Genomic DNA, 11,988 nt, shown 5'->3' on the forward strand with positions numbered 1-11,988 from the left:
CCATATTTCTTTACAGCCTGTGGACTGCTTGGGGAAAAGCCTAGATGTCCTGTTGGCTCTGATGAAACAGAGCTTCAGTAATTGATACCAAATCAGATTCCCCCCCACCCTCCTGTCCTGCCAACCTTGGGATTTCTGTTGCTTAGTAGGTCAAACAGATTTATACACAAAGACCTAAAACACTGTTTATTTAGACTCTCTAGTTAAACACTGCCAGCATTAGTATAGTGGGAATGATGATATCTAACTTATATATACTATGTTATAAAGTTACTAAAATAAAGATTGACTTGATTTAAAAAAAAAACCAATGATAACCTAATTGTCGTGAGTTGATGTCATCTCTAAACTGAATTATTACTTAAAAAAAACCCTTTTTGTATTTGGTGGGCTGGATGAGTGAGGAAAACTGATGCTCAAAGACTTCTTTTTTTTTTTTTTACATTTTAATATTACATTTTATTTAATCCAATATTTCTAAATATTATCATTCACCATGTAATCAATGTAAAAATATTACGAGATATTTTGCATTCTTTTTTTCTTTCTTTTTTTTTCCATTTATTTTTATTAGTTGGAGGGTAATTACTTTACAATATTGTAGTGGTTTTTGTTGTACATTGACATGAATCAACCATGGATTTACATGTGTTCCCCATCCCGTTCCCCTCGCCCACCTGCCTCTCCACCCGATCCCTCTGGGTCTTCCCAGTGCACCAGGCCCGAGCACTTGTACTTCTTACAGAGAATACATTTGACCTATGTGATGCACTTGTTTTCACTTCCACATTTTTTTCTCTTAAGATTAATGTAGTTAAGTCATTCCATTTTTCCCCTGAAAGCCATATGAACCAGATATCTCACTATTTGTTTCCAAACACAGAGGGATATGAGTAAGTAACTAACTGCCTCTTAGCAACTCACCTTAAACTGAGCAAGGGATCACATTCTAGTTCTGCTTTTCTTGAAGTACAGTCTTTGGATCAATTGAATCAGACTATCTGAGAGGAAAGAAAGCAAGAAAGTAAGAGAAAAGGGAGGCAAAGAAAGAAAGGGAGAGAAAGATAGAGAGGGAGGATATTTTGGAGAAACTATTTTTTTTATATAAAAGGAATAATCTAGTTCTAGTATTCTTTTGTGAGCTTTTGTTAACCAGGAAGTGGCATAATGATAGCTGTCAGAGATTTAGAGACACAGGTCATCAGATGATAAGCAAGGGATGTAGACAGGGATGTGTCAGAAACTAAAGACAAACCTAATGGATATTACAGGGTTGCCTAGAATTATATCAAGGTGGGAGATAATACTTGCAATAAACATGCTCATCATTTCATCTATTATTATTTAGTAGGTGCTTGTGCTTAGTCACTCAGTCATGTCTGACTCTTCGCAACCCCACAGACTGTAACCCGCCAGGCTCTTCTGTCCATGGAGATTCTCCAGGCAAGAATACTGGAGCGGGTTGCCATGCCCTTCTCCAGGGGATCTTCCCAACCCAGGGATCAAACCCAGGTCTCCCTCATTGTAGGCAGATTCTTTACCAACTGAGCCTCCAAGGAAGCCCCATTAGGTGCTTAGGCACTTGCTAATAAGTTAAATATCAACATGTTCTACAGGTATTATTTCATTTAATGCTCCCAATATAATCACTAAGATATCTCTTTCTGACAGATGAGTATACTGAAGTTGAGGCTGACTGAGCCTTAGGCCAAAGAAGTTACGCCAGGTGACAGAGTTAGTATGGAACTTGAACTTTTTAGGTCTTTGCGTTCCTAAAGCTCAGTGCTGGTAATCAGTGCAGGTAAACAGAAGTGTCTCCAGCAGCTTTTACTGTCAAATTTATAGGAATTATGTAATATCTTTTCTGCTGTGTCCACATGGAGTGTTGGGGTCACATCACTGAAATCTACTAATGGGTGAAATGCTTATAGTATAGTCAGTTCTGGTAGTTTTAGAGATCTAAAAGAATAGTGATGATTGGGATTATAAAAGCCATAACATGTTTCTAAAAAGGAAAAGGCAACTAAATTCCCTTAGTTATTTCATTGCATGTGCCTTTGGCAAATCTGTCACTGCTTCTGGCTGTTGCCTTTTGTTTTTTTTTTTTTTAATGCAAGTATCTCTTTGCATGGATTTCTTTACTTCATGATTTCCTATTTTCTTTTCATTTTGAAATCATAGCTTGAACATTGTTTAATCCTGACATTTAAAAAACAGGGTCTTAACTTAATGTGAATGCTTTTAAATTAACCCCACTTGCTGCTGTTTTCATTTACAATGTTTCCTTGACCTGTTTTTAATGCCTTTTGATGTTTTATGTGGTCTCCAATCAGTTGAACAGGCAGTAGCTGAAGCTGTGGGATCTAGTCTCCACTGCCACTATGACTCCGAGTCTGGTGTTAGCAGCACAGACGAAGGAGAGAAGCTCTCAAGGAAGCTGGAGGCTGACACAGGTGCAGGTAAGGGTGCATCATTACCTAGGAAAGATCTTCAGAAAGCTTCTGCAAAAGGCAGTGCCATTTCCATCTTTCATCTTCTTATCCTTGTTTCCGTCTTTATTTTCTTTTTGACCAGTGAATGTGATGGCAGGAGGTGAGAAGCATTATGGGGAGCTTTGGAGCTGACATCAGATATGAAAGTTATCATTCTTTTCTGGAATACATTGGTGCCTAGAGTTTGTTTTTTAAAAAAGGATTTCAGATAATAAAAAAAGGACTGCAAGTAACAGAGAATATTGGTAGGGATTTTCAGACCAATCTTATGTCTTAGCTTGTCTCCCAGTTAGGTGGATGTGCCTAACTCACCCATTGGAGACTTGAAGAGCCCAGACACATTTCATGATGATTTATCTGAACTCCTTATTTTTAAAAATTAGGCAAGAATTCTTTGCCATCAGCAAATGACCTGGCTCGTGATGATGAGTATTCCAGCTGCAGGAGTGCCAATTAGAGTGACTCACAGACCATGACTCATACATATCTGGTCACACAGCCTGTGTCCTTGAAATCAGGTTTCCCTGTATTTAGTAGATAACTTTTTAAAAATACCCCAATTTGAATACATGCATGTGTGTGTGTGGAAATAGGGGAGGGAGAGGGGGCTTCATTGTATTCATCATGTGGTCACATTACCCCCCACATCCAATTTTTAATGATGGGCATCAAGCCCTGTAAGGTATTTGAGATTTCACTCTATTTTCAAGCAGACAAATTAGCCAGACAGTTTTACAGATGCATCAGTAGATACAAGATTCCTGGGTCAGAGAAAAAGGACTTTGTGACTCAAGACAAATAGTAGCAGCCAGGTGATTTGCACTTAGACTGGCTCCCTGAGCTCAAGTTCCCCCAGGAAATGTGGAGATGGCCAGGTGACACCCGAACTTGAGTGGACTGAATTGCAGAAGGACTCTGGGCTTGCAGAATCCAAGTCTTTCATAGTGGGCATTCAACCAGAGGAGTTCTGATATACTCCCCAAACTTCTGCAAGGCAGGCAGAGTAGTTGTTGTCTGTTAAATCTGATTCAAGCAAGAAGATATCACATATTGTATTCAGTGAGAGGGGAATGTGGAAAGAAGATTTGTTAGGGCTCTCTGTGTGCCAGGCACTGTGCCAAACATTTTGTGGTTTGTTATTACAAAGATTCTGTAGTCAAGGATTGCTATCATCACTTTATGGATAAGAGAATGAAGGCTTAGAGATATGTTTCCCAAGTTCACACAACTACGTGGCAGAGCTGGCATTCTCACCCAGATCTGTCTGACTCCCAAGTACACACTCAGTCACTAAATCAAATTGCCCCTGTTTGTGAATATTACTTGATTTCTTATATTCGTTATTTTTTTTTTTCAAAAAGCCCATGAGGTTGCTAGTAAAAACACATCATGTTTTTGTATTGATATTTCTGACGGGCTTCAATTACGCTTTCTCCCTTGCTTCAGGAATGTCATATCTGACTCCCGTGTGTGTGTGTGTGTGTGTGTATGTGTGTGTGTGTGTGTGTGTGTATGTGTGTGTGTGTGTGTGTGTGTAATAACTCAGCTAGGTGCCATTAGCACTTTTTCTCCGAGAATTTAGGCACAATATATTATTACATAGTGGCTAGGCAATTTTATTACCCTGTATTCCTGAATGTTCTTTAATTAATCCATAAATTTAGAGGTCAACTTAGCAAAACAGAGGACTTTCCTTAAATGTTTTTTATAACTGACTGTTGAAGTATACTTTCACGCAGGAATTTGAATAGTAATAGATATACTATTAAAGAGACTTGACATGTTGTTTCTCATGGCTTTCATTTAATTTTGTTTTAAATCTAGTCATCTGTAATGAAATAAAGCAAACCATATTCTTTCAGGTGAACTGGCTCCATGGAAGCCCATTTGGCTCTGCATTTACTATAATAAATAACCGCTGTGGTATGCTGAGGACCTCCTGTAAAAGTTAACAGCACCCTACCGATAGACCTGAGGTTTCTGAGGTGCTGTGTGCTTAGTTGTGTCTGACTCTTTGTGACCCCATGGACTGCAACCCCCTGGGCTCCTCTGTCCATGGGGGTTCTCCAGGCAAGAATACTGGAGTGGGTTGCTATGCCCTCCTCCAGGGGATCTTCCCAACCCAGGGAGATCGAACCCAGGTCTCCTGCATCGCAAGTGGGATTCTTTACTGACTGAGCAACCAGAGAAGCCCAAAAAAACTGGAGTGGGTAGCTTATCCCTTCTCCCGGGGAAGTTTCTGTTACTCCTTTGAATGAATATATCAAAAGTTACTTTCCAAATACATTTTTAAAGGGAAATTTAATATCAGCTGTTATTGTCTAACTTCCTAAAGGCTTGTTTTAATAGCCGGTAAGAGGCCAAGAGGAGGAACAACGGACAGCCATCTGTGGTGTTAGGAGAGGAACTGCAGTTATAGGACAGTCCCAGATGGGGTAACAGAGTATGGACGAAGTGAGTAAGATCAGGGCTTTCGGTTTCTGGGAGATTGCTGGTGATGGGGTAGGGGTGTGATGATTAGCTAAAAGGGCAAGCAAGAGAAAACCATGAGGAAGACACACTTGCCTACTTTATACATTTATACCATTTGGAAGTTGGCACTCTGGCATTATAACTTATTTTGTAGAATCTATTCCAGTGTCTTCTACAAACAAAGAAGGTTAGATTGATAGAAAGCATTGAGAGGACCATTTGAGAAGCTCTAATCTCTCTAAGTATTATTCTGCAGTTGAAAAATTTAAATGCTTTGTCCTTTGGTCTGGAATGCTTTTATTTATTTTACATGGATCACTGCAACAGAAATGCACATATTTGCTAAAGGATAAGACATCTATCTGAAGCCTTTTAAGAAACACATTGAACTTGTATTTATTGAAGTATGAGAGCTAACACACCCAGATTTGCAGGAAAGTATGGATAAGAAACTTATGTAATACTTCAAGTAGGTTATTTATGTTGAAAATTGTCCCAGACTACTTTGTAGTCCTGTCCTGTCTTGCTCTGTGATCCTCTTTTGCCAAAGGCAAATCAATTTCTGAAGGTAGAGGGGAGGTATTCTGACCTACAACACAAATTTGTATCTATAGTAAAAAGTCTTACCTTGAGCTACGAAGTTATTTGATGACTAAATTTAGATATAGTAGCTTTAATGGGAGCAATGTATGGGATAACGATCAGTTCATATTGTATTATGATTCTGTTGCTAAATGCTCACATGAGTACAAGAGAATTAGGCTGGGAACAAGCATATTATGGTCCTGTAGGGAACAATGATTGCTAAAATGAAATCCTCACTATTTTCCTTGTTGCATAATTTTTTCTGCAAGTCCTAATATTTCATTTGAAAGTGGGATATATGTGTGTGTGTGTATGGGTGTGCGTGTATGTGTATAAGAAAGAGAGGGAGAGAGAGAGATTTTATTATTCTAAGACATGGATTTTGTTTGTTTGTTTTCAACAGTTCTGATGTTCAATTTCCTTTAATATCAATGTGTGTCCATTAAATTTGATAGCTCTTTTTTTTTTTTCATCACAAAAAGCCATTATTAAATCATGGTGCATGTTACAGCTGATGGCATCCTAGAACTGAGGAAATGAAATATAATATCAGTAGCCCCTTGATATTATATATAAATATCTCTTACATATAGAAAATTATACATAATGTCTCCTCCTGCACTTTGATTAAAGTAACCTTGATTTCTAATCTTATTTTATAGCACTGGATAGGAATCTAGTGGTGGAGGAAAGGACTGCACTCAGCTCAAACAAGAAATCCAAGCAAGTTGCATCAGAAGAGCATACCCTGGAGAAGAAAGAAGCAGTGGAGGAAGGTGAAGGTCCCCAACCCAGGGATGCTGACACAGAAGAAAAAGGGGATGCAGCACTGTGGGGAAAAGCTGAGGTTAATGAGGTTCCCTCAGGGCAGGGGAAGCCAAAAGCAGAACAGCTGGCATCGGTAGGACAGTTTACAGAGGAAAGAGAGCTCTCTCAGGGCATAGCAGTTGGGGCAGAGGCAGAAGCAGAAGGGGATAGAAGGCAGGATAAAGAAGGGTTAGGCACCAGAGAAGAAGCAGCAGCAAGAGACTCTGGAGGTCTGAATGAAGGTGAGGCTGCTGAGTCACGGGTCTTGATGCAGACAGTGCTGGAGACGGAGAAGGCAGCTTGTGAAGGTGGGCAGGCTTCAGAGAGGGCACTGCTGGCAAGTCAGGCAGCAGCTCTGAACTCAGGGTGTGCTCAGGAGACAGCGGCCCTAAGAGAGGCAGTGAGGCCAGAGAAGGGAAAGTCCGAGAGCGCGGCCGTGAGCGCGGCTGGGTCTGCAAAGCCTGGCGTGGAGGCCAGTGAAGAGGAAGCATGTACAGACCTAGAAGACAGGGGACCCATGGAAGATGCCACATCTGAGCGAGAGGAGGGTTTAGAAGAGGCAATGCTGGGGCGAGAAGAGTCGACCAAAGAGAGAGAGGCAGTCACGGGAATGGAAACACCTTTGAGCTCCTCCACTTCTGAGAAGGTTGAGGCTACTCAGATGGGGAGTTCAGTGGACAGCCTGGAAGGACTTCATAAGGACCAGGTGGATGAAGAGGAGGTGGTGACGGAGTCAGAGTCTAATAAAGATGATGCTAGGAAAGAAATGTTACCTGAGGAATTAGACTCAGAAAAGAGAGAGAGGAGGAAAGCTGAGAGGTCAAAAACACCTCTGGGGGAAACTGAATCTGAGAGAGAAGAGGTGACAAGGGCAAAGGTGCTTCAGGATGAAGACACTTTAGAAGAGGAACAACATCTTAAAGGGAAAGAGGGGGAACCTGTGCAGGAAGAAAGACCAGAGGAAGAGACACAAGCCTCCCCAAATGAAATGGAGCATGATGCTGAGGATGGAGCAGCCATGGGGGCATCTGAAGTGACTGAAGACACAGGGCAACAGAGAGAGGACTCATTGAGAGACAGGGAGGTGGATGTGTTTGAAGCGGCCCCTGGGTTTGAGAAGTCCCTAGAAAACAGAGCGGTTTGGGGGAAAGGAGAAGGAGGGGAAAGACTGAGAGATGCTGGAACCGCAGAGCACAGAGGCTCAGCAGGGCTGGTCTTTGGTGAGAATGTGGCCCACGAAGAGCAGGAAGAGGGGTCCACTCCTGCAGAAGAGGCGGTGTCAGGAGCTCCCGAAACCAAGTCCACAGGGAGGGCGCAGACTCCCAGAGATGCAGGCGAGGCCCAGGGGTCTGCAACCAAAGATCAAGACATGGTTGCCAGCCAGGAGGGGAGGAATAAAGACGGGCCTTTACAGGGGCCAGAGGGAGTAGCTGTCACAGCCTTGACCCAAGATGTTCCCGAGGGAGATTCCATGATGGCAGGAAAACTCAGTGATATGATAGATGAGGACGCAGAGGAGGAGGTGCCTGAAGAGTGCACACTGGGGACAGGAGTGATGAAGAATGGGGACCCTAAGGGGGACGGAAGCGCGCATGGCGTGGTTATGACTGTGGAAGATCCCCATCAAGGAGGAGGAGCCTCAGAAGAAGCTGCAGAGAGGGAGGACGATTCTGCTGAGGGGAAAATAGAAGCAAATAAAGGCTCCTCCTTTTCAGATGGCGCTGGGGAGGAAGCCTGGCACACAGTGGATGAGATGCCAGGAGAAACAGCAGTTGCGGAGAAGGTGGCTGTAGAGGGTATAGTGCTGAGCGGGGAGGATGTGCCAGTGGCCGAGGAGATGACTGCGATTTCGGCACTGGAGGCTGAGGCTCCTGGGGAACCTTCTAACCTGGAAGGGAAGGCCCCAAAGCCAGGGCCAGCTGGGGAGGCAAAGAAAGCTGAAACCACCCTGGGGGCTGAGTCTGAGTCGGTGGGAGAGGAGGCAGGGATGGGGAGTCCTGATGGGGAGCAGGAGTCAGGGGAAGCTGAAGAATTTAGACTGGAATTATCCCAAGAGAGCGGGTCAGAGGCCAGGAGAGAGAGTCCACAGGATGCAGAAACACTCCCTGAAAAGCCCAACTGCAGGGGAATCCAAGAGAAGCAAGAGCTTTCAGTGCAAAGAGGAAGTGAGGACCTGGATGTTTTCTTGAGTCCGAGGAAGGCCTAACAGACTTCATGGCTGATGGTGAGTTTAAGCCCGACCTGTTTGCAGGATTACACAGATCTCCCACCTGGGGTCTCTTCTCCTGTGGGCTGCCTCATCCCTTTATCAGTGCCTGCACACACACAGGCTTCAGTTCTAGGGGCTGCTGAGCCCAGCAGGATGGGGGCTGGGCGAGATGGACAGGCAGACCAGAGGCATACAGGGGCCCATTTCTAGACCCTCTACAACTCGGAATCCCAGCCTCTGCCGTTGGAAGCACAGCCCTCAAGGAGTGAGATCCTCCTCTCTCTTACAGGGCCAGGAATATGGATACAGAGGAGAGCGTGAGCCATGGGGACAAAGGGAAAAAGGCTTAATTTGCCTTTAAATGGGCTCTCTGTCTTCGTTTCTGAAGTTCTGTGAAGTTTAATAAATATATATAGCATAAATTAGTAAAATAAAATATTTGAAACATGTTAAAAAATATATGTATATCTATAAAATACTGATGATTGTAACTAAAGATCAAAATTATTTCTAGCATTTCCTTGTGTTTCCACTATTTGCACTTTGTATCCTTAATGCCTGAATCCTACTATTCTGAGTGATTATATTCATAGTTCTATCCTTTTTATTGTCTTTCAGGATATTATCAAGATGTCTTCCAGAAGATTTGGAGTGGAGGAGAAGGATTCACCCGAATATCTCACCAGGACTTTTTTTTTTAAATCCCTGTGCTTGTCTGAGCGATTCCCAATCTGCCAGCTGGTCTGTAGCACCTCAAGCACCTTGAGAAGAGGTGCTCAGCTCCTTCCCAGGGTGCTGGTTTCTGATGGAGGACTGGAAGGCTCTTACCTAGTTCTACACAGTTAACATGTCCATATTCAAATCAAACTGATCATTTTCAAATGCTTGACTTTTACCAAAGATTACCAGAAAGGCCCAGTCTTGATATCTGGGGTTTCTTTAAATTCCTATTTATTTATAATCACATCTTAGTCCCAGCTTCATACATGAGCATTTGATTTAAGATCTTCGGCTTTGTCTGGGAAAATTAGCTCTAAACATTCTTTCAGGTACCTTCAGTGCTAAAGATTGCTCCAGACCTTTAAGTCCTTCCAGAAAAGGGTTCCATGGCATGTCTATTTACTTATAAATAGTCATGCTTTCCATTTATGCCAGATCAGTAATTTAAAGTCTAAATCTTATTTCAAAATGCCCTTTCTTTTTGCATGTTTCTATAGTCTTGCTTTCCGAGGTGAACAGGTAAATGCGTGTGGCATTTATCCTTGGGGGACTTCTTTATAAGGCCACTCAAATTAAATTAATGTAGTAAATAATTTAGCTGAGTAAAATGAGTAGCAATCATTACAGCAGGTAAACATTGCACATCAGCCTGTATGCCAGCATTCTAGACTCTAGACTGTCATTCAGTGGAAAAGAAACTGGATTAAATTAGCATGCTGCTCACCTTCCCAGGTTCTGTTATTTCAAACCTGTGAACTAACCCTGCAGTGCATTGCAAATCAACGGTCATGACTGCTTTCTGAATTACCCCTGCCCCCATATCACTAGAAATAGTTGTGTAGCTGTGTCTCTTGGGGAGTTCAATTTCCCTGTGACATCTCTGTTCATACACCAGTGTCCCGAAGGGCACATATGTTTGGCTATCTTTTCATTATGTAAGGAGGTGAAAGAAGATGCCCTGAAGCAGTGATTCTCCAGTTACACTACACATTAGACTTTCATGGGGCACTTTCATGAATGAATCAACCCTTGATCCTACCCCAGGGATTCAGATCTAATTAGTTTTAGATGGGTGTAGGCATTAGTTTTTTGTTTTGTTGTTTTAATTTTTCAGTTGATTTTACTATGTAGAAAAAGTTGAGAATTGCTGCCCTAATCATTATACAGTCCACACTGGTTGCCCTATGTCCCTAAAAATCAGGCATACTATCTTTATTATTTTTTTTTTATCTTTAGAAGTGTGTTTCATTTTAATAAAGGAGTCATTCAGTGATCAAAGGTATTAATATAATGGACCAGTGGTTCGCAAAACATGGCCTTGATCAGGATATCAGCATCACCTAGAACTGTTCCAAATACAAATTCCTGCCTTCATCTCATACCTGTTAAATTGGAAACTCTGTGGGTGGGGCAGAGCAATTGGTGTTTTAACAAGCCCTCTGGGTAATTCTGAGGTACACTATAGTCTGAAAACTGCTGTCATGGACTATTGATTGTATTGAAGATTAGTCTCAGTTGGAAAATGGATTGCAGAAGTATTGTGAACTTTGTCTCTCTTTCTGTCTCTTCTACCCTCTGTGTCTCTTCTCTGTTTTCACTTGAGGAAATGATGGTCACTGTAAAAGTGATGACCTCAACTTTAAACTCATTTTTATTATGACTGTAATGATATATATGTGAAACTCTTCAGCCCCACCCCCTTTTAAGGATGAACATTACTCATGGCACATCATAGATCTCCACTGTCTTACATTATAAAATAGCTTTCCTCTCCATTATATCCAATTTCATTTATTACTGAGCTGCATTAGTGTGGAGTTATACAGTATTTTTTCTTTGATCTCAACCTCATTGCTACAGAGCACTTTGAATACATAGCACCTTATGGGAGAGATTATGAACTTGTTAATTCCATTGAAGAATTCATTTTGTACAATGTGCTAAGTGGAAATTGCATTGGATTATTTTATATTTAACACATTCCATCAAAACACATTCTGTAAAATTATACTACAATCTGCATGTGGGTTTAACTGTGAAATTCAGTGTTGTGATATTTCAATGAAGTGAATTCTTTCTCTGAAAATACTATGTTGATAAAATTATTTATGTGTTCAACTGAACTGATTTTTTCCCTAGTTTCATTATTAAAAGCATAAATAAACAATATGTGTATATATATAAGACATAAATGATCCTTTACAAGTAAGACTAGACTTTTAAAATCTTCTTTGTCATTTCCTTAAAACTTAAACTCCACAGAGTATAGCAGAGAGAATTATTTTCATTGGTCTGTACTTTTGAGTATATGTGTTTATATTCACTCTATATTCACATATATCTTTCACATACATGTAATAATGTCAGAGAGGAAAATTGTTATCACTATTTCATAGATAAGCAAATAGAAGTTCAATTAAGTGACTTGTCTAAAATCATAATCAGTCTCAGGTCTTCTCACTCCAAACTCTGACTTTTTAAAAGATCCCATACACTTCCTTCTAGGAAAAGGAATATTAAATAGATACTAAGGTATTATATGTCAATCTTTACATATTTTTGTTTACTTTGTAGAGATAAAAATCAAACCTCATTAACATATACTGTATCGATAAGAAAAGGGTTACTGTTCCAGTCAGTATCAACCAAAGAATATGATAGATTATTTAAATAATTCAAAAGAAAAATAGACAACCAAAGTAA

The 11,988-nt window shown here is 41.1% G+C and overlaps 1 protein-coding gene across 1 annotated transcript in view; it reads left to right on the top strand.

Moving 5' to 3' along the window:
• ERICH3 (glutamate rich 3) overlaps positions 1 to 11,403 on the top strand; it is a 117,300-nt gene extending 105,897 nt beyond the window's left edge. The window contains exons 13-15 of the mRNA XM_061121608.1: positions 2,334 to 2,459; positions 6,212 to 8,580; positions 9,184 to 11,403. Of these exons, the coding sequence (XP_060977591.1) occupies positions 2,334 to 2,459; positions 6,212 to 8,562 (2,477 nt within the window). The 3' untranslated portion in view covers positions 8,563 to 8,580; positions 9,184 to 11,403. The remainder of the gene's footprint in view (positions 1 to 2,333; positions 2,460 to 6,211; positions 8,581 to 9,183) is intronic.
• The last annotated feature ends 585 nt before the right edge of the window (positions 11,404 to 11,988 follow it).

This window comes from Dama dama, chromosome 20 (assembly GCF_033118175.1).
Source record: "Dama dama isolate Ldn47 chromosome 20, ASM3311817v1, whole genome shotgun sequence".
Classification (NCBI taxonomy): domain Eukaryota; kingdom Metazoa; phylum Chordata; class Mammalia; order Artiodactyla; family Cervidae; genus Dama; species Dama dama.